Source organism: Oncorhynchus clarkii, chromosome 17, assembly GCF_045791955.1.
Source record: "Oncorhynchus clarkii lewisi isolate Uvic-CL-2024 chromosome 17, UVic_Ocla_1.0, whole genome shotgun sequence".
Taxonomy (NCBI): Eukaryota; Metazoa; Chordata; class Actinopteri; order Salmoniformes; family Salmonidae; genus Oncorhynchus; species Oncorhynchus clarkii.
Genome location: NC_092163.1, coordinates 36528031 through 36551181, shown reverse-complemented (window position 1 = coordinate 36551181; position 23151 = coordinate 36528031). Strand labels below are relative to the sequence as shown.

Here is a 23151-nt window from a genome sequence, read left to right as displayed (position 1 = left end):
CCTGTGCAACTGGGTACTGGACTTCCTGACCGGCCGCCCCCAGGCGGTGAGGGTAGGTAAAAACATCTCCACCCTGCTGATCCTCAACACTGGGGCCCCACAAGGGTGCGTTCTCAGCCCTCTTCTGTACTCCCTGTTCACCCACGACTGCGTGGCCATGCACGCCTCCAACTCAATCATCAAGTTTGCAGACAACCTACAGTGGTAGGCTTGATTACCAACAACGACAAGACAGCCTACAGGGAGGAGGTGAGGGCCCTCTGCGTGTGGTGTCAGGAAAATAACCTCACACTCAATGTCAACAAAACAAAGGAGATTATCGTGGACTTCAGGAAACAGCAGAGGGAGCACCCCCCTATCCACATTGACGGGACAGTAGTGGAGAGGGTAGTAAGTTTTAAGTTCCTCGGCGCACACATCACGGACAAACTGAATTGGTCCACCCACACAGACAGCGTGGTGAAGGCGGCGCAGCAGCACCTCTTCAACCTCAGGAGGCTGAAAAAATTTGGCTTGTCACCAGAGGCACTCACAAACTTTTACAGATGCACAATCGAGAGCATCCTGTCGGGCTGTATACGCCTGGTACGGCAACTGCTCCGCCCACAACTGCAGAGGGTAGTGAGGTCTGCACAACGCATCACCGGGGGCAAACTACCAGGACACCACCGGGGGCAAACTACCAGGACACCTACACCACCCGATGTCACAGGAAGGCCAAAAAGATCATCAAGGACAACAATCACCCGAGCTACTGCCTGTTCACCCCGCTATCATCCAGAAGGCGAGGTCAGTACAGGTGCATCAAAGCAGGGACCGAGAGACTGAAAAACAGCTTATATCTCAAGGCCATCAGACTGTTAAACAGCCACCACTAACATTGAGTGGTTGCTGCCAACATACTGACTCAACTCCAGCCACTTTAATAATGGAAACATTTATGAAACTTTAAACAATGCCACTTCATATAATGTTTACATACCCTACATTACTCATCTCATATGTATATACTGTACTCTATACCATCTACTGCATCTTGCCATCTTGATGTACTACATGTTTCACTAGCCACTTTAAACAATGCCACTTCATATAATGTTTACATACCCTACATTACTCATCTCATATGTATATACTGTACTCGATACCATCTACTGCATCTTGCCTATGCCCTTCTGTACCATCACTCATTCATATATCTTTATGTACATATTCTTTATCCCTTTACACTTGTGTGTATAAGGTAGTTGTTGTGAAATTGTTAGGTTAGATGACTCGTTGGTTATTACTGCATTGTCGGAACTAGAAGCACAAGCATTTCGCTGCACTCGCATTAACATCTGCTAACCATGTGTATGTGACAAATAACATTTGATTTGGTAGCATTGCCTTTAAATTGTTTAACTTGGGTCAAATGTTTTGGGTAGCCTTCCACAAGCTTCCCACAATAAGTTGGGTGAATTTTGGCACATTCCTCCTGACAGAGTTGGTGAAACTGAGTCAGGTTTGTGGGCCTCCTTGCTCGCACACGCTTAGTTCTGCCCACAAATTTCCTATAGGAATGAGGTCAGGGCTTTGTGATGGCCAACTCTAATGCCTTGAATTTGTTGTCCTTAAGCCATTGTGCCACAACTTTGGAAGTATGCTTGGGGTCATTCTCCATTTGGAAAACCAATTTGCGACCAAGCTTTAACTTCCTGACTGATGTCTTGAGATGTTGCTTCAATATATCTACATAATTTTCCTCCGTCATGATGCCATCTATTTTGTGAAGTGCACCAGTCTCTCCTGCAGCAAAGCACCCCCACAACATGATGCTGCCACCCCCGTGCTTCACGGTTGGGATGGTGTTCTTCGGCTTGGCACACTTTTTAATTGAAAAGCATTCCACCTCATGAAGCTGGTTGAGGGTCTGCAAAGCTGCCATCAAGACAAAGTGTGACTACTTTGAAGAATCTGAAATATAAAATCTATTTTGATTTGTTTAACACTTTTTTGGTTACTACATGATTCCATATGTGTTATTTCATAGTTTTGATGTCTTCACTATTATTCTACTATGTAGAAAAAAACCTTGAATGAGTAGGTGTGTCCAAACTTTTGACTGGTACTGTACATAACCACACCTAGACTCTATCCACTCGGGCCAGTACATGGACCCCATGCTTGTGAAGTTGTGGACCACACTGTAGATACATAACCAGCAGTCTATGGTCTAGCTAGAGGTATACTCAACAAACTCCAACCACTTATTCTGCATGGTAGGGTCTTTTTGGCAGGGCATGTAAACCATAGTTGGCTGTGCATCCTTCTGGAAGCATGCATTGTTGCATGGTCAATCTGTATAGGGCATTTTTAGTCTCAAAACGGGCCGTGATCCTTTGAACGTGTTCGGGGAGAGGAAACAACGAAGCTCCGTTCAATGAAGGGAAGCGAAGTGGGCGGAGGGGCCATTTGTATGTGGAGCTTGGCAAAAGGCATCATTCATGGTTGACATAATTATAATCCAAACCCAACCTCCATTTACTCGTGACGCACTCAGGTTCCAAACTCCGAGACTGACTTTATGACAAATTATTCTATTTACATATTGTAGTCAATTTTGACACTAGAATAAATGTTTCTGACTTATATTGATAACACATACGCTGTTTTCAAAGGGATTAGTTGTTTTTTAGGGGCAGTCGTTAATGTGAAAAACAGATTTGTTTCTTTGCACCCCATGTATGGAACAATCTACAGAGTTCCCTACAACTGGATGTACTGGTGCCTCTCGGCAGTTCAAATTGTTGGTTGGGGACATCTTTGCTGAGGAATGTCATTGTGTTTCTTGAGTGTGTTTGTAATTTTGTATATTTGTATTATATTATATTTTGACATTTGAGTACATGCTGAGCCAAGAGACCTTGGTTTCAATGGTGACTCCCTGTTAAAAAAAGGTCAAATAAAGAAGTGACTTGGCTATACATGGTAAGTTCAGATAAGGTATACACGTCAATGGATACATTTGGATAATAACACCACAAAGTAGGTGTGACTACATCTGTGCAACTCAAATGTGACCAGATACTTTGTTTCTTGGTAGGTATTTGCAAAAACAGTAACACAAGAATTTAAAAGGGACATCTAATTGGAACAGCACAACAAAAAACACAGAACTGATGCTACTGCCATGACAAAAGGTGGTGCCTAGAGTTCCAGACAGTAGCTTGGCTGTGCAGACTGCCTTTTTAAGGAGTCCCCTAGGCAGCTTGAAAAACAACTAGGGGCTCTCCTTTAGGGGCCGGGTTCTCTGGTGTTCTATCTTCTCTTCCATCCCCTCCATCCCCCCCAGATACAAAAGCAGAAACCATAGACAACTCCTTTGCACGCTGCCCCTTTATTTTTTCTCTCTAAATAAGGCAGCCTTATCAGAGTTCCTGTCATTTCAGCCCCATTCCCAAACATCCCCTGCTCCGCTATGGCAGTGGGGAGCAGCAGGCCTGCACATTCTTTTCCCTTGTATGGGTAAACGCCTGAGCTGGGCCAGCTCTGTTTGGGACAGCCGGGACAGGCGATTGGCCAGGGGAGGAGTGGGAGGGGCCGGTTAGCAGACTGATGCTTTAAACAAACTTTTCAGCAGAGCTGCCTGCTTCCCTTCCATCTAAACAGTGAGACCCAGACAAAGAGCTAGGAGGACTCCTGAAACAACTACTATTCCCTTGAAGCCAAGGTAAGATAAGTTTTTCTTCCATTTTGCCTTCTGTTTTAATGTTGTTTAGTTGAGAGGGATTTATGTTGGGATTAGATTTGTGTCACTTTAACACATTAGCCAGAGTTGTATGGGAAACTGTCAACAGTGGTAAGAGCTGGGCTAAAGGTGGGGGTGGGATAGGGTTTCTGAGTTCACCTTGTATGCCAAAAGTAACCGGTCATAGGTTTAGGGTCATCTGGAGTAGCGTCTCATCATGCTGGTGTAAATCCCCACAACTTGTGGAAGGAAGGCTTTACTAATGTACTCCCATCATCACACCAGATTAGACAGTGGAATTTCACCACTCTGTGACCCACATAAACTCAGTCTCACTTCTAATCTAAAGCCCGTCATGTTTAGCTGTTTGCAGACAAGAGGTTGGTTAGGTTTGTTGGACTGTGTTGCGTTGTGAAACGACCCCAGTGCTGACCCCTCGGTAGTAGTAGTGACCTGTGGTGAGAGGTTAGGTGCTCAGGTCAAGACTGAGTGATTGACTGTCTGGTGACTAACAGTCTGAGTGAGTGTAAATGTCTGCAACACAGAGGGGAGGGATACATATAATGCATTGGGCAAGGATGAGGTACACTAATAAACAGTTATCAGAGAATAGCACAACACACAAACCAATGATTGAGTTGATCCTGAAACGTTTTCAAGACCTCATCGGTGAGTCAGACAGTCGAGAGTGCTGAGGAATTCAATAGGTTTCAGAAGCAGTGAGGTCATTGGGGCGTAGAAATCCACTTGAATGTTACACACAAAGGTTGGCAAACACAGGTTTCCAAGGTGGCTTCAGACTGAAGAGATTTAGTTAGTTGGGATTAGATGAGGGGGTTTGGACTAGACTAATTGATCCATTTTAACAGTTGTGCTAGCCGTCACTACAAGGGGATAGGGATCTCGTTGTCCCTTGCCCTCTGGAGTCACACAAGAATGTGAAAGATAACGGGAACATTCCAAAATTCCACAGATTCATGTTTACAGAAAGTCAGTTAACTTGGCCCTGAAAGTCACTTCTCCTAACAATCTCCTTTTTGACCAGCCCCCTTTGTCATAGTGGTGTGTTATAAAGCTCTGGAAAAGAGGACTGTGAGAACTTCTGAGAAGAAACAATTGCCCCCTGGCCCAAAATCCTAATCATCTTCTAATTCCTTCATCCTCTGAAAAGGAGCTGGACAATGTTTTGTTTAGGGCTTCCTCACGTAGCAACAGGGAGAATTAGCAAACTTTCACACTCCCTCAGATCTCTGTTACCTCTGACGGCAAGCAGAGAGACCGAAACAGAGTAAAGTAAACAAACCTAATTAAAACAAACAAGCAACTGCTTGGAGTGCAATGCTGTGTGATTGTCTACTTTGTTAGTGAGGGCATAACGTGCAGGTTTTACACACAGGCCTGTTTACTTCTACTGGGTCATATACAGTTGGCTGGCTGATAGCAGTAAGGATGCTTTGCATTGGAGATCTTGACTAGGTTGAAATGTGGTTACATATTACAGAGTAAAATTGAGAGCACTGTCTGTTATTGCAGGTTGATCCAATTGGGAAAATGACTGTCCCTTTGTACCAGAGAGGGGGAGAGAGAGAGAGAGCAATAAAGGACAGTGAAGATAGGCAAACGACGAGCCTTAGCTAACATAGCCTTCCTTGGAAGTCTGAGTATTGCCTCTGAAACCAACTTTGGAGAAATATTCTAACCACTCGTGGCTTATGAACTGGAAACAGTTACTTGTAACTAGAGGGTTCTGTAGAAACAAGTAAATGCAATATGTTTACCTGTCCGCCTTCATATGTTCCAGTTGTTCCGTGTTAACAACCTCATCAAGTCTATGTCCAGAGAGGAGTTGCCCGCAACATATGAAGGTGGACTGGTAGACATATTACGTAACTTGTTTCTGCAGAACCCTCAAGTTACAAGTAACCGTGTTAACAACAAGTAGGGGTGAAACAGTAGATTTTTGTTAATAATACCTGAATTTGGACGATAAGAACGCTAATTTTAGTTAAAGTTTTATAACGTTCTCCGGTTTGTTTTTTTGCCTGAACACAATCACTATTTAGTGTTCTACCATTCTACAAGCTGTTATCACACGCACACACGTTGTTCCAATCTACCCCCCAAAAAAGGCTTGCTCAATGACAGTATTTGCAGTGCATTCCGAAAGTATCAGACCCCTTGACTTTTTCCACTTTGTTACAGCCTTATTCTAAAATAGATTAAATCATTTCCCCCCTCAATCTACACACAATACCCCATGACAAACCCAAAACAGGTTTTTATACATTTTTTACACCAAACAAATGAAATTTGACATTTAAATAAGTATTCAGACTCTTTACTCAGTACTTTGTTGAAGCACCTTTGGCAGCGATTACAGCATCGACTCTTCTTGGGTATGATGCTACAAGCTTGGCACACCTGTATTTGGGGAGTTATTCCCATTATTCTCTGCAGATCCTCTCAAGCACTGTCAGGTTGTATGGGGAGCATTGCTGCAGGTCTCTCCAGAGATGTTCGATTGGGTTCAAGTCCGGGCTCTGGCTGGGGTACTCAAGAACATTCAGAGATTTGTCACGAAGCCACTCTTGCGTTGTCTTGGCTGTGTGCTTAGGGTCATTGTCCTGTTAGAAGGTGAACATTCACCCCATTCTGAGGTTCTGAGCGCTCTGGGGCAGGTTTTCAGCAAGGATCACTCTGTACTGCTACATTCATCTTTCCCTCAATACTAACTAGTCCCCCAGTCCCTGCCACTGAAAAACATCCCCACATCGTGATGCTGCCACCACCATGCTTCACCGTAGAGATGGTGCCAGGTTTCCTCAAGAACATGAGGCTTGGCATTCAGGCCAAAGAATCTTGTTTCCATTGGTCTGAGTCCTTTAAGTACCCTTTGGCAAATTCCAAGTGGGCTGTCATGTGTCTTTTCCTGAGGAGTGGCTTCTGTCTGGCCACTCTCCCATAAAGGCCTGATTGGTGGAGTGCTACAGAGATGGGAAAACCTTCCAGAAGGACAACCATTTCCACGTAGGAACTCTGGAGCTCTGTCAGTGACCATGAGGTTCTTGGTCACCTCCCTGCCCAAGTCCCTTCTCTCCCCTTTTGCTCAGTTTGGCCAGGTGGCTAGCTCTAGGAAGAGTCTTGGTGTTTCCAAACTTCTTACATTTAAGAATGATGGCGGCCTCTGTGGACCTTCAATGCTGCAGAAACTTTTCAGTACCCTTCCCCAGATCTGTGCCTCGACGTAATCCTGTCTTGGAGCTCTAAGGACAATTCCTTCGACCACATGGCTTGGTTTTTGCTCTGACATACAATGTTGACTGTACGACCTTATATAGACAGGTGTGTGCCTTTCCAAATCATGTCCAATCAATTGAATTTACCACGGGTGGACTCCAATCAAGTTGTAAAAACATCTAAAGGATGATCAATGGAAAATTGAGCTCAATTTTGAGTCTCATAGCAAAGGGTCTGAATAATTATGTAAATATAATTGCTACAATTTCTAAAAACCTGTTTTCGCTTTGTCATTATGGGGAATTGTGTGTAGATTATTTATTTTTTAAATCCATTTTAGAATAAGGCTGTAACATAAAAAAATGTGGACAAAGGGAAGGGGTCTGATTACTTTCCAAATGAACTGTATATCTCCTGTACTTAATGCCAGTAAAGAGATAAACAATAGATACTCCATCAGTCACTGATTCAAATCCAACATATTTTTTTAATTACCTGTTCCTTCCTGCATGGCATTGGCTCTCTCATAATCAGCATTCTGAAGTACCACAACCCAGCAGCACTATCATCTCCTGTACACACTTCCTCAATGGTGCACACTGAGCCCCGCGTGTGAGTGACAGGTCTAAATTTGGCCCATTCTCCAGGAAAGCAGGTGGCCGTCTTTTGTCATCTTGACACTGTTCACTTTAGGGGTAGCACCACCGGTGTCTTCAGTGCATTGAGAGAGAAAGTATGATTTGGAGGTTGATGGCATGATCTTTCTCACAAATGCAGAGAAACTGAAGATGGTAGAGATGCACGACATATCAGTGAACATAACGGAATCGGACGATATTAGCTAAAAATGCCAACGTCAGTATCGACCCGATGTATAGTTTAACGGCGATGTTAAAAACTGATGTCAAAGCTACCGTGCATACCTATATAATGTAGGTCCATGGCATAATGACGCAACATAATATTTTTGCGCAACACTAACCTAAACTAGCCCACAATGTCTGCTTTGTGGATTGAGCAGTCAACAAGTCGAGCCGTCATTTGAAAAAGAACATTTCAGCGAGACAACTCGAAAGCGAAGATAGCAGACAGATCACCAACCATTTCGAATCCCACCGTAACTTCTCCACGATGCAATCTGGTTTCCGAGCTGGTCATGGGTGCACCTCAGCCACGCTCAAGGTCCTAAACAATATCATAACCGCCATCGATAAAAGACAGCACTGTGCAGCCGTCTTCATCAACCTGGCCAAGGCTTTCGACTCTGTCAATCAATTCTTATTGGCAGACTCAATAGCCTTGGTTTCTCAAATGACTGCCTCGCCTGGTTCACCAACTACTTCTCAGAGTTCAGTGTGTCAAATCGGAGGGCCTGTTGTCCAGACCTCTGTCAGTATATGTGGGTGTCACAGTGTTCAATTCTCGGGCCGACTCTTTCCTCTGTATATATCAATGATGTCACTCTTGCTGCTGGTGATTCTCTGATCCACCTCTACGCAGACGACACCATTCTGTATACATCTGGCCCTTCTTTGGACACTGTGTTAACAAACATCCAAACGAGCTTCAATGCCATACAACACTCCTTGTAAAACTAAATGCATGCTCTTCAACCGATTGCTGCCTGCACCCGACCGACCAGCATCACTACTCTGGACGGTTCTGACTTAGAATATGTGGACAACTACAAATACCAAGGTGTCTGGTTAGACTGTAAACTCTCCTTCCAGACTCACATTAAGCATCTCCAATCCAAAATGATATCTAGAATTGGCTTCCTATTTCGCAGCAAAGCCTCCTTCACTCATGCTGCCAAACATACCCTCGTAAAACTGACTATCCTACCGAGCCTTGACTTCGGCGATGTAATTTACAAAATGGCCTCCAACACTCAGCAAATTGGATGTAGTCTATCACAGTGCCATCCGTTTTGTCACCAAAGCCCCATATACTACCCACCATTGCGACCTGTACGCCCTCGTTGCCTGGTCCTCGCTACATATTCTTTGCCAAACCCACTAGCTCCAGGTCATCTATAAGTTTTTGCTAGGTAAAGCCATGCCTTATCTCAGCTCACTGGTCACCATAGCAACACCCACCCGTAGCGCTAGCTCCAGCAGGTATATTTCACTGGTCATCCCCAAAGCCAACACCTCCTTTGGCCGCCTTCCAGTTCTCTGCTGCCAATGACTGGTCAGATAGCTGATGTGTTGTGCACTGAAGTCCACAAGCGAAGGGAAGAGGTGAGAGGAAGAGAGTGCGTAGAGGCGAGAAGGAATTATATAACGATGTGGCTGCTATGAAAGTGAACTGTGTTTGCATGTGATCAGGGGTGTATTAATTCCGTCGATTCTGTTGAAAAACGTTTCTTAAACGGAAGCGAACGAAACGGAGATAAACATACCTGAATTTGTCCAATAGAAACTCCCATTTGCAACTGTTGGACTAATGATTACACCCTAGGTCAGCTAGATGCAGGCAAGATTGCAAGGCGGTATTGAATGTGTCAAAGTCTGTCACCTTGATTACTCACATTTCTCTCAACTGTGCACCTATGTTGTAAACTTTCAGTCATAGGCTAGGTTGTAGCAACCTCATGATGGTTATAGGGAGAATTTGAGTGTCATGTAGTAAGTAGCCTAAACCTATTCTATTTACATTGAACTGGGTGAATGGAATATGAATGACAGTCATCCAATATGCTCTAATAGAAATAAGGTCATGCTTCTAAAAAAAGAATCGTCCTCCATCATCTTAAATGGCACTGACCGTCACTAACTCATGTATGATCATTTAAAATGCACATCGTAATGACACCGACTGATTTAGTCTTGTAAAGCGTCACTGTCTACATTTTCACTTTATATACTCTCAAATTATTTTTTGGGACATTCCCCTTCGACAATATGCAAGTCTCTATCTTTCATCTGACTAACGATCCATGTCCTATTCTGCAACCCGTAGGCCAATCCAACCGCCACCATGTCGAGCAAACGCGCAAAGGGGAAGACCACCAAGAAGCGCCCCCAGAGGGCCACGTCCAACGTGTTCGCCATGTTTGACCAGTCTCAGATCCAGGAGTTCAAGGAGGCCTTCAACATGATCGACCAGAACCGAGATGGCTTCATCGACAAGGAGGATCTGCACGATATGCTGGCCTCACTGGGTAAGACACGGGCCAAAGGGGAACCCATTGGAAACTGTTGTTAGAGGGTTGACTATATTCTAAACATCCCTTTTTCAGGACCCTGTCTTTCAAAGATAATTCATAAAAATCCAAATGACTTCACAAATCTTCATTAAAAAGGGTTTAAACACTGTTTCCCATGCTTGTTCAATGAACCATAAACAATTAATGAACATGCACCTGTGGAACAGTCGTTAAGACACTAACAGCTTACAGAGGGTAGGCAATTAAGGTCACAGTTATGAAAACTTAGGACACTAAAGAGACTTTTCTACTGACTGAAAAACATCAAAAGAAAGATGCCCAGGGTCCCTGCTCATCTGCGTGAACGTGTGGTGTGTCACAGCATCATCAGACTGAGCTTACTGTCATTGCAGGCAATCACAACGCTGTGCGTTACAGGGAAAACATCCCCCTCCCTCATGTGGTACCCTTCCTGCAGGCTCATCCTGACATGACCGTCCAGCATGACAATTCCACCAGCCATACTGCTCGTTCTGTGCGTGATTTCCTGCAAGACAGGAATGTCAGTGTTCTGCCATGGCCAGCGAAGAGCCCGGATCTCAATCCACTTGAGGTCTAGGACCGTTTGGATTGGAGGGTGAGGGCTAGGGCCATTCCCCCCCAGAAATGTCCGAGAACTTGCAGGTGCCTTGGTGGGAGAGCGTGGTAACATCTCACAGCAAGAACTGGCAAATCTGGTGCAGTCCATGAGGAGATGCACTGCAGTACTTAATGCAGCTGGTGGCCACACCAGTTACTGACTGTTACTTTTGATTTTGGCCCCCTTTGTTCAGGGACACATTATTCAATTTCTGTTAGTCACATGTCTGTGGAACTGTTTCAGCTTATGTCTCAGTTGTTGTATCTTATGTTCATACAAATATTTACACATTTTAAGTTTGCTGAAAATAAACGCAGTTGACAGTGAGAGGATGTTTATTTTTTTGCTGAGTTTATATACAAGGCCTAAACATTCAACTCATGAGTTGAAAATCAAATTGAATTGGCCACACCCCACACAATGTTGCGTTTGAGTGACAGGAAGTAGAATTGAATTTAGTGCAATTAAAAGAAATTCCACTCAGTCATAGAACATGAGTTTCATTGAATCTTTATTGCAACAGAAATGCATTTCCCAGCTAAACACTAGTATACTGTAAAATAGAGAGAACAATAAGCAGGCAGATCAATAATAACATTTAACCATAATCTACCAAAAAACAAAGCCTGACCTAATTAATCAATGGCTACTGTTGAACAAAATTCAGATTTGACTACTTAAAGACATGCTCCAGAACTTTAAGAGAACATGCTCCAGATATCTAAGTATTTTTTAAACCTCCCGCTTTGGGCTGGATGTGTCAATGTGTAGTTCATACATGAATATTCTATGAGCAGAATTACTGTCTTACCTAGTTTGAAAGCAACTGTTTTTCTGTAAACTGTGCAGTGCTATTTTCCCCCACGTACGGTTGGCCAGCCCCCTAGAAATTTGAGTTCAGCCCCTCCCCATATGAGTGACAGCTAGCAAGAGGAACATCATGCACCCACAGCAGAGCGAGAGAGAGCAACGATGTGGTGCGCATATCTGCACAGTGTGAAATAGTATGCCATTTTCGGGAACCACTTTTGGCTAGTGAAGCTACTTTCAGAACTACTGGCTAAAAAGTATTCAAAAGACCGCTGAAATGTTGACCATAGTGTGTGTGTTTCGTTGTGTTCCTCAGGTAAGAACCCATCTGATGAGTACCTGGAGGGGATGATGGCTGAGGCGCCGGGGCCCATCAACTTCACCATGTTCCTCACTATGTTTGGAGAGCGCCTCAACGGCACCGACCCCGAGGACGTCATCCGCAACGCCTTCGCCTGCTTCGACGAGGAGGGCTCTGGTGAGACACACAAACGCACACACAAGCACACACAAACACTCTCCAATGTCAACCCCTAGCCTCCACCATAACAACAACATCAAATGCTAAAAAGGAAAAACAAATGGGAAAATTATAGGAATTTAATGATACACAGATATGCATCAGTCCCCGGTTCATATGTTTAAAGTTGAACTATGCAGAAAATTCTCCACCTTTTCCTGGTTGCTAAAAATCTAATTTCAGTTTATGTAACAAAATAAGCTAGTCTAATGTAGAGAATCATTGTACCTAAACTGCTGTGAAATATATTTTCCATAACCAAAAATATTGTTTCAGCTGTTGAAGCTGGTGTACAAAACCAAAAGTAAAAGAAGCAAAAACAAAACTTAAGAACCAGAAGCATAGAAATAGTGCACATATAACAGATCTACTGCTTCTTAGACTTGCTTTCAAGTAGGATGACAGATCAATAACTGACATTTCTATGTGAATTTGGTCAGCTCACCCAAAAAGTTACATATTGCTACTTTAAAAGGCCCACCTCAGAGGAAGTTGCTGCAACTATTGAGTAATTCCTGTCAGTTGAAAATCATGATTTCAGAAAATGACTACCTGTCATGCTGTATAATGATAGGAGACAAGCGCAGGAATACATAGCAGGGTTTTTTTTATTTTCTCCACCCAAACAAAGAGTGAGGTATAAACCTCTAAATAATACACGGGACGAGACCCGTAAAAAAAAAGTGCACAATAACACGTAGCATGGAAGCTGATACAACAGCACAGGTGCTCACAAGACCAACGGACATGGTAACAATAACCGACAAGGACAATGGGGAACAGAGGGCTCATATATAACATACTTATCAGGGGGAAGGGGAACCAGGTGTGCATAATGAGACAAGACAGTCCGGGGTTGGTGGTAATGAATCCAGTTCAGTGACGCCTAGAAGGCCAGTGACGTAGGTGACATAGACCTCTGGATCAGTGACACTACCAGCCTACCTGTCAAGAGATGAGTCTCAGCTAAACCGTGCCTATATGAGCTGTTGATAGCTATGTATCAATGTATTATCTAAATTGCGGCCGCAAATCCGTCATAGAAATAGAAAGATTATTGCTGGTAATATGGATAAAGTAACTACTGAACAGTTCTTCTTCTTTAAAGTTTTATGGCAGACTACACCTATTGGTGTATTGCCCCGCCTACTGTGCAGGGTATTGAAATAAAACAAAAATAATATATTTAATTGCGGGAAGGGATAATACAAAAATAAATCAAAATAACCATCCCACTCCTTCAGTCACATTCAAATCACAATCCTACTCAGGCTCAGGTGCCTGTGAGGACGGAGCATTCATCGACAGGATTCCTTGTAAATGCCTGCAGAAAAGTAACCAAAAAACGCTCAGCCGCACTCACAATGATGCCTATCTTCTCTGTGCAGTTGATAACCAAAGTAATAAATGCTACAAAGTCCACTTTCTTAACATGCAACATGTCAGGATCCCTCTTGACAAGGAACATCATCTTGTGTCTCTACTCCAACTACCATTTCTTATTGAACTGCACGCCATTCTTCCATTCTTCTCAATGCCACCGGATAGGAGAAATTCTGGACAGACCTTATTCTTGCCACCTCTGTCTCCTTCACCCTAACAGGACACTTCAGAAATTCGGGGGTGCATGTTCACCACCACATTTGCTGCATTTAGGCTTAGCTGGCATATAATACTCCTCTTGTCTACATACTAGAGGTCAACCGATTAATCGGAATGGGTGATTAATTAGGGCCGATTTCAAGTTTTCATTACAATTGGTAATCAGCATTTTTGGACACCGATCATGGCCGATTACATTGCACTCCACGAGGAGACTGCGTGGCAGACTGACTACTTGTTTTGCGAGTGCAGCAAGGAGCCAAGGTAAGGTGCTAGCTAGCATTAAGCATATCTTATAAAAAACAATGAATCTTAACATAATCACTGGTTAACTACACATGGTTGATGATATTACTAGTTTATTTAGCTTGTCCTGCGTTGCATATAATCGATGCGGTGCCTGTTCATTTATCATTGAATCATAGCCTACTTCGCCAAACAGGTGATTTAACAAGCGCATTAGCGAAAAAAGCACTGTCGTTGCACCAATGTGTACTTAACCATTAACATTAACGCCTTTCTTAAAATCAATACACAAGTATATATTTTTAAACCTGCATATTTAGTTAATATTGCCTGCTAACATTAATTTATTTTACCTAGGGAAATTGAGTCACTTTCTCTGTGCAACAGAGTCAGGGTATATGCAGCAGTTTGGGCCGCCTGGCTCGTTGCAAACTGTGTGAAGACTATTTCTTCCTAACAAAGACAGCCAACTTCGCCAAACGGGGGATGATTTAACAAAAGCGCATTTACACAGAAGTATATATTTTTTAAACCTGCATATTTAGTTAAAAGAAATCCAGGTTAGCAGGCAATATCAAATTAGGGAAATTGTGTCACTGCTCTTGCGTTCATTGCACACAGTCAGGGTATATGCAACAGTTTAGGCCCCCTGGCTTGTTGCAAACTAATTTGTCAGAATTTTACGTAATTATGACACAACATTGAAGATTGTGCGATGTAACAGGAATATTTAGACTTATGGATGCCAACCATTAGATAAAATATGGAGAGGTTCCGTATTCCACTGAAAGATGAAACATTTTGTTTTCGAAATGATAGTTTCCGGATTTGAACATATTAATGACCTAAGGCTCATATTTCTGTGTGTAATTATGTTATAATTAAGTCTATGATTTGATATTTGATAGAGCAGTCTGACTGAGCGGTGGTAGGCAGCAGCAGGCTCGTAAGCATTCATTCGAACAGCACTTTAGTGCATTTGCAAAATTGCGCGACTAAGACCTCCTCAACAAAAACGTCAAAATTCATGTCAGATTTATGTATTATTAATTACTGGCTATGGCGTCTCAAGATGGACAAATAGTACTATTCAAATCAAATGGTATTTGTCATATGTGCCGAATACAACAGTGAAATGCTTACTTACAAGCCCTTAACCAACAATGCAGTTCAAGAAATAAAGTTAAGAAAATATTAAATAAAACATAATAAAATACCAATAACGAGGCTATGGGGGTACCGGTACCGGTACCGAGTCAATGTGGGGGGTACAGGTTAGTTGAGGTAATTTGTACAGGTACAGTGACTATGCATCAATAATAAACAGAGAGCAGCATCAGTGTAAAAACAAATGGGGGGGTGTCAATGTACTATTGCTGCTTATTTGTGGTTTTTCAAGCGAAGGTCTTCTAAGGGATTATGCGAGCGCACACGTTCGAGTGCCAAGTGGTCACACATTCAGATTTGGCACTTCATAACAAAATATATCATACTTTGACTAAAACAATGACTTATTGACTTCCATCTCTGTGCAACATCATGGGAAACTCAAACTTTGTCCATCCTCTTTTAGCTCGAAAGGTGTGGGAGTTTAAGATACTACTGTATCGGTCTGCAGGAGTCCAAACCGATTTGTTCACTTATGTTTTTAACTAATATTGTTTTATTTCTAAAATAGCTTCCTCTCCATCAGTTCAGTAACCCAGGGTTTCCCAAAGTCGGTCCTGGGACCCCCCTGGGTGCATGTCTTGGTTTTTGCCCTAGCACTACACAGCTGACTCAAATAATCAAAGCTTGATGATGAATTGGTTATTTTAATCAGCTGTGTAGTGTTAGGGGGGAGTGGGGACGCAACAGTTGATAGGAGTTTCCAATCATTACGATTTTATTTAGATGGTTCAGGTTCACCATAAGAAATTGTTTTGGTAGTTTTGTTTTAAAAAGTCAAGGTATTTGGTCATTTTTATATGAACAGGGTGATTTTGGGAAGTTGTACATGGTCACATTCATATATTTTTTAATGTTGATAGTATCTCGAAATATTGACTTGCGTATCTTGGAATTTCTAGATAGTAGAACATACATATAGGTAGGATATGTGTTTTCATTTGTAGCATTATGTGGTGGTATCCATCTATCCAGCAAACGTGAGATCAGCAAACGTGTGGCGAGCTGGCATATTCCCCAACACTTTTGATTGTTTGATAAATAAATATTGACATAAAAGTGTTGAAAATAGGGACAAAGTACTGTTGTTTAGACTGATTTGCCAAGTCGTGCATAATTAATCTGTGCTTCAGTCTGATCAACTGTAGCCTACTGATAACAGCTGCAGTAAGCCTAGAGAAGCCTATGAGCTCTGATCCCCTCTGGCAAAGGGAAACAAGTGTTTTTATAGCCGCCGAAGCTATAAAATGTGTTCATAGCCTAAAATTGGACAATTTATATATGTTAAGAGAAAATGTGAGTGATCAAATTTGGTTTATATTCAAACTTTGGGTGGCTAGGCTACCTAGACAATAGTGATGACATACTGTATGAGTAACTTTTTAATTATAGATGCAAAGGCCCACACAACGCAACCCTGCCTCAAGCAAACTCAGCTCTGTTAGTTCTATTGTCCAATTTTTTTTTAAACCGTATGACCTGATTAGAAAAAATCTCGTCCCATCATAGCAGATTTATCACTGTCCTACTGTAAGAATATTCCGAAGATAAATACACAACGCAGAGGACGAGAGGTCAATAGAGTACTAACGAACAATGGAAATAATGTTTGTTTCCTGCAATATCAATGGGCCAGTGACATGTGAGGAATTTCAGTCCAGGACTCATAGCAAGTTCTCATTGGCCCAAATTGTTTATACATTGAATCTGAAATAAGATACTTGTTATTTGGCCATTGGCCTCCTTCTCTCACAGGAGAGAATCACTGAGGACAGGGGAGCATGAACATCTACCTCCCCACATGATTTGTTCTCTTTGAATAAACCTATTTTCCTCCCCTTGATTTGCTTTGGGGTCTGTGTTATTGAAGAGTAACATCAACTTCTAATAATACCATCCAACTAGGGTGCAAAGTTTTAGCTGGTTAGGTTAGCCCAGTGGTTCTCAAACCTCTCCTCTGAGACCCCCAGACATTTCACAATTTTGTTTTAGCCCTGAAATAGTTTATCTGATTCACATTAATCAAGGTTAGGGTGATTTGTTGAATCAGGTGTGCTAGTTCTGGAATAGATAAAATACATGAACTGTCTGAGGGTCCCCAAGGAGAGGTTTGAGAACCACTGGGTTAGCCTAACAGATTAGGAAATCTCTGGGCCACAGGGAAAGAAATCTTGAAATTTCGACTTACACTGAACAAAAAATATAAACGCAACATGTATGGTGTTGGTCCAATGTTTCCTGAGCTGAAATAAGAGCCCAGAAATGTTCCATACGCACAAAATATATAATTTCTTTCAAATGTTTACATCCCCGTTAGTGAGCATTTCTCCTTTGCCAAGACTATCCATCCACCTGACAGTGTGGCATATCAAGAAGCTGATTAAACAGCATGATCATTACACAGGTGCACCTTGTGCTGGGGACAATAAAAGACCACTCTAAAATGTGCAGTTTTGTCACACAACGCCACAGATGTATCAAGTTTTGAAGGGGTGTGCAATTGGCATGCTGACTGCAGGAATGTCCACCAGAGCTGTTATTCAGATAATTGAATGGTAATTTCTATATCATAAGCCGCCTCCAACGTTGTTTTAGAGAATTTGGCAGTACAACAGCAGACCACGTGTAACCATGCCAGCCAAGGATCTCCACATCCGGCTTCTTCACCTGCTGGATCGTCTGAGACCAGCCACCCGGACAGCTGATGAAACTGTAGGTTTGCACAACAGAATAATTTCTGCACAAACTGTCAGAAACTGTCTCATGAAAGCTCATCTGCGTCCTCACCCGGGTCTTGACCTGACTGCAGTTCAGCGTCATAGCTGACTTCAGTGGGCATATGCTCACCTTTGATGGCCAGTGGCATGCTGGAGAAGTGTGCTCTTCACGGATGAATCCCGGTTTCAACTGTACTGGGGCAGATGGCAGACAGCATATATGTCGTCATGTGGGCGAGCAGTTTGCTGATTCCAATGTTTTTAACAGAGTCCACATGGTGAGGTTATGGTATGGGCAGGCATAAGCTACGGACAACGAACATAAGTTGCATTTTATCGATGCCAATTTAAATGCACAGAGTTACCCTGTCGAGATCCTGAGGCCCATTGTCGTGCCATTCATCCGCCGCCATCGTCTCATGTTTCAGCATGATAATGCACTGCCCCATGTCACAAGGACCTGCACACAAAAATTACCCAGTTCTTCCATGGCCTGCATACTCAGACATGTCACCCATTGACCATGTTTGGGATGCGCTGAATCGACGTGTATGACAGTTCCCCGCCAATATCCAGCAACATCGCACAGAAGAGGAGTGGGACAACATCCCATAGGTCACAATCAACAGCCTGATCAACTCTATGCGAATAAGACCAGATATAGTCTTTTTCTGATCCACACCACTCTTATTTTAAGCTGTATTCCCAGTCATGTGAAATCCATAGATTAGGGCAGTGTTTCCCAAACTCCGTCCTGGGGACCCCAAGGGGTGCACAATTTAGTTTTTGCCCTACACTCTTAGAAAAAAGGTGCTATCTAGAACCTAAAATAGTTATTCGGCTGTCCCCATAGGAGAACCCTTTGAAGAACCCATTTGGTTCCAGGTAGAACCCTTTTGGGTTCCATGTAAAAGTCTTTCCACAGAGGGATCTACCTGGAACCAAAAAGGCTTCTCCTAAATGAAGAGCCGAAGAACCCTTTTTGGAAGCCTTTTTTCTAAGAGTGTGGCACTACACAGCTGATTCAAATAATCAACTCATCATTAAGCTTTGATTATTTAATCAACTGTGTAGTGCTAGGGCAAAAAATCTAAACGTGCACCCATTGGGGTCCCCGGGAACGAGTTTGGGAAACACTAGAGTAGGGCTGATTTGATTTCCTCATATGAACTTTAACTCAGTAAAATCTTAGAAAATGTTGCATGTTGCGTTTTTACATATTTGTGTCGGGAATGGCCTTCCATACATAGATTCACTGATCTGTAAAGGAGAAGCTCTAAGTAAAATTCCAAAAGATCTACCATTTGCTTTTGAGACGGTAAAAATCCTAAACTCATTATATTAATGGCTAAATGGCATGCACATTTTTTTGTTCAATGGCACGAGAGAAGAAGACTGACGTTTTACGTGTCCCCAACCGATTGTTTTTTTGTTCATTTATTTCCGTTGTTTGTAACTATTTTTTTTGTACTTATTTTGTACATAATGTTGCCGTTACTGTCTCTTATGACCGAAAATAACTTCTGGACATCAGGACTGCGATTACTCACCACGGACTGGCAGAATCCTTTTTTTTCCTTTAACGAGTCTAACACAAATTATATACTGCTTTCTCGGGAACAGGCCCAGATCCCTGTGATTTGCGTGAAGAGGAGGTGGAGAAAAAGGGGCCTGAGGGCGGGCTGCCTTCTGAGAAGTCGTAGGCGATCAAATAAAACCCCACTTCCTTCCATTCTGCTAGCACACACACACTTCTTAAACTGAGGGCTAATCAATTGTGAGAAGTTATCCCATCAGCAGCGATATTCATTTAAAATGGAAAATGAATTTGTTCATGCAAGAAATGTAGTGCATCGAATCGTATTGAACCGAATCGCATCAATTCCTCCTCCGAATTGTTTCAAAATAAAACGTATCTTATCCAAGCCCATGTATCTAGATGCTTATTGAACCGCTCATGAAAGGCGAGATGCACATCCCTAGAAAATTACAAACCCAATTAGTTTGGTCCAGATGTAGGTTGTGCAAAGTCGTCATTGTAGCCTGGTCTAGATCTGAAGCTAGAGCTGATCAACCCTCCTTAGCACATACAGATCTGGACCACCGGACCAGATATACAGGCTACAGCCCATTATCTTGGAAAGAGAGTCCACGAGGCTGAGTCCACGAGGCTGAGTCCCAGATCTGTTTGTGCTGTATTACTCCATTGCTGGCATGACAATGACAATACTAGGAGTCCGCTAAGTGACACAGGCCCAATAACTCTCCCCTGTTTGCAGGGGTGATCCACGAGGACCACCTGAGGGAGCTGCTGACCACCATGGGTGACCGCTTCACCGACGAGGAGGTGGACGAGCTGTTTCGCGAGGCGCCCATCGACAAGAAGGGCAACTTCAACTACGCCGAGTTCACTCGCATCCTCAAACACGGCGCCAAGGACAAGGACGACATGTAGAGAGACAGGCGACTGCCTCGCGGCCCACACACATACAGTGCTTTCTAGCTGGGATGGACTCCTCTTCAGTGAGTTTTATTGTCAATGGTGATTATCCATTGAGGAGGAGTGCATCTCAGCTAAATGCATCTTAACAAGTCTTTAGTGGCTTCGTCTCCATATGTCCTCTCTGTAATTCGTAGTCTCTCATAAATCAGTGCAGATGAAGGAAAGGTGACAAAGTGGTAGGAAGCCGTGTTAGACTTATAAGATGCACTGAACACCTTTTGTGTGTGTGTGTATTGGCCAAGTTTACCTCTCCTTCTCTCACATCAGCACCAGCACTGCCTTTGTAAGAAACTGCACCTTCTATCCAGGAGCTGTGTTGGAAAACCACATTTTAAAAGGACTATTTTGTTCTATTCATGTAATGTTTTTGACAATCAAAGCAGGTTATAGTTTACCTTCATTGCTTAAATGCTTATTATTCCACCTTTTGTTTGACATGTTGCTAGTCGTATCCTCTTGCCAGCTGGTCAGGTCTATTCTAACTATGCCTGCATTGATGCATCAAAATCATTCAAGTTGGAACACTCAACATGAATGTTGCTGAAGGATTGGACATGTTAAAAAAAAAGAAGCCAGGGGCAACGTTGTGGAGGAAGTCAGCCTTGAAATTGTGTTTTGCCGAGCAAAGTCTTATGTGTTGCCCTTCCAAGGAGGATGAGTTGTTTGGGTTGAAATGTTGTGGAAAAGTAGCACGCCTGTAAAGAACCAATGAAGGACCCTTGTTTTAAAATTTAAAAAATCATGTGTCCTTTATTCCAAGATGAAGAGTTGTTTCAATGTCCTGCTGCATTCAGTGCAGCAGCTGTATACCTTTTATATTCTGTATTGGAGAAAATAAAAGACATTCCCATACCAAAAGTACCGATTTGATTTCCTCACATTGCAGTTTTGACACCATTTTGACAAGTGATAAAATTAAGTAGTCCACTATAATGAAACACTGGATCCCACTTGTGAACGGTTTTAGTAAAAAGCGGCAGATAATGTTTCAAGAGCCACTGAGTCTTTAGGGTCAATAACATCTAGATATCTAAAAGGGCTGTCATTCTCTCGTTGTAACGTATACGCTGCGAGTCAGGAAGCAGATGCAAAGGGTGAGTTTAATAAGAATCCTAAAGATAAAAACAGAAGTGTACAGAACGTGAACAAAACCAATACTGATGACTGGGGGAAAAATAAAAGGGAGAGAACCAGGGTGATGATGAGGTCCAGGTGTGCGTAACGATTGCCAGGAACGGTAGTTAGTAGACCGGCAATGTAGAGGAGTTTCTGGGTCTGGGTGTTTCAGCAATGGGCGGAGGTCTCATCGGCTGCAGGACTCCACAGCCACTTAAGGGGACCACCCTTGAGGTGAGAGGAGCGGCGATGGAGTTGCAGTTATTAATGAAGCGGCTGTAGAAGTTGGCAAACCACCCCAAAAAAGTTGTAGTCCCTTTATGGTGGTTGGGACTGGTACCTTCCATTCTTCCATAACCACTCCCTGCGGGCTGATCCGGTATCCCAAGAAGGAGACATCGACCTGATAGAACAGGCACTTCTCCGCTTTGACGTACAGATGGTTCTCCAGGTGGCGCCTCAGGACTACCCGGTCAAGGGCGATGTGATCCTCCAAGGTGGCCGAAGTAGATCAGGATGTCATCAATATGCACAACCACCTGGCGCCCGAGCATGTCACAGAACACCTCGTTCACGAATGCCTAGAACACCGACGGGGCATTGGCTAATCCATAAGGCATCACCAAGAACTCGTAGTGCCCAGACATTGTGCTGAAGGCCGTTTTCCATTCATCCCCCTCTTGGATGCGGTTTAGGCACTCCGCAGGTCCAGTTTAGTAAAATAAAATGGGCCTGGCGGAGCTGTTCGATGGCGGGGGGTATTGTGACTTGGTGGTGATGGAATTGTGGCCTCTAATCGATGCACGGTCGTGGACCTCCCTCCTTGGTCATGAAGAAGCCATCCGACTCAGGGGAGGTGGATGAGTGGGTGAAACACTGTTGGAGAGCCTCCTGGATGTACTCCTCCAGGGCTGGAAAGGAGAGCGGGTACAAGGTGATGTTCAGGGAGGAGGCGAGGGCCTGGTCGATGAAATTCCCTGCGGCACCGGGGTCCTTTAGAGCTGTAGAGCCAACACTTGAGGGACCGCCAGCCAGCGAAATGGAAACCAGGAAGGGTTTGGTGTAAAGCGATGATGGAATACTCACGCCTTCCCCCTGGAGACAGATGATCACGGGGCCCTCCCTCTGTCCCTGTGGACACCGGGTTGGGACGCACCGGACACCACTGAATCTGGTGCCCCTCATGGCCCTCGCGATGAGCGCATCGAAGGGAAGGTTGTCATCCCGGCACGCCAACTCCATCTGGACCTCCTCACGCAGTCCTCTTTGGAATATGGTGAGTCGCGCCGGCTAATCCCATCCGCTGGTGGCTGCCACGGTCCTGAAGGTGAGGGAGTACTCCGCAGGGGTCTGGACACCCTGCCGGAGTTGAAGTAATCACTCACCTCCGATGGATGGTCGAAGACTGCCCTGAACGGAGCCATGAACCTCTCGTAGGAGCCAAGCTCTTCCTCTCCTCTCTCCCAGACCGCCATAGCCCACTCCAACCCCCACCCGGTCAGCAGGGAAATGACCGGCATCGCTGACCTGGGCGGACTGCTGGATAGGCTGGGGGACTGACTTGTGGTAGGAGGACCTCCGCTAGATGTAGGTGAATCTTCTCGGCCGGTGTCGAGGCGGTGGAGAATGCGGAGGACCTTATCTATAGCTGTACACAATTGTGCCAGCTGATCCTGGTGTTGGCATATTAGGTGTCCTTGTTTGTCAACCGT

At 43.7% G+C, this 23151-nt stretch overlaps 1 protein-coding gene across 1 annotated transcript; it reads left to right on the top strand.

Moving 5' to 3' along the window:
* The first annotated feature begins 3285 nt into the window (after window positions 1–3285).
* On the top strand, window positions 3286–21184 carry LOC139370754 (myosin regulatory light polypeptide 9). The gene is made up of 4 exons (XM_071110441.1): window positions 3286–3712; window positions 9932–10133; window positions 11885–12046; window positions 20100–21184. Exons 2-4 carry the CDS (start codon window positions 9950–9952, stop codon window positions 20273–20275), a joined length of 522 nt encoding a protein of 173 aa, XP_070966542.1. The 5' UTR covers window positions 3286–3712; window positions 9932–9949; the 3' UTR covers window positions 20276–21184.
* Window positions 21185–23151: the final 1967 nt, after the last annotated feature.

What these genes read in the sequence shown, in the direction of transcription:
- LOC139370754 (XM_071110441.1), top strand. Translation starts at nt 9,950, where the DNA reads ATGTCGAGCAAACGCGCAAAGGGGAAGACCACCAAGAAGCGCCCCCAG. An exon ending in CGATATGCTGGCCTCACTGG is followed by an intron (nt 10,134 to 11,884) that starts GTAAGACACGGG and finishes TGTGTTCCTCAG; the next exon opens with GTAAGAACCCATCTGATGAG. An exon ending in CTTCGACGAGGAGGGCTCTG is followed by an intron (nt 12,047 to 20,099) that starts GTGAGACACACA and finishes CCCTGTTTGCAG; the next exon opens with GGGTGATCCACGAGGACCAC.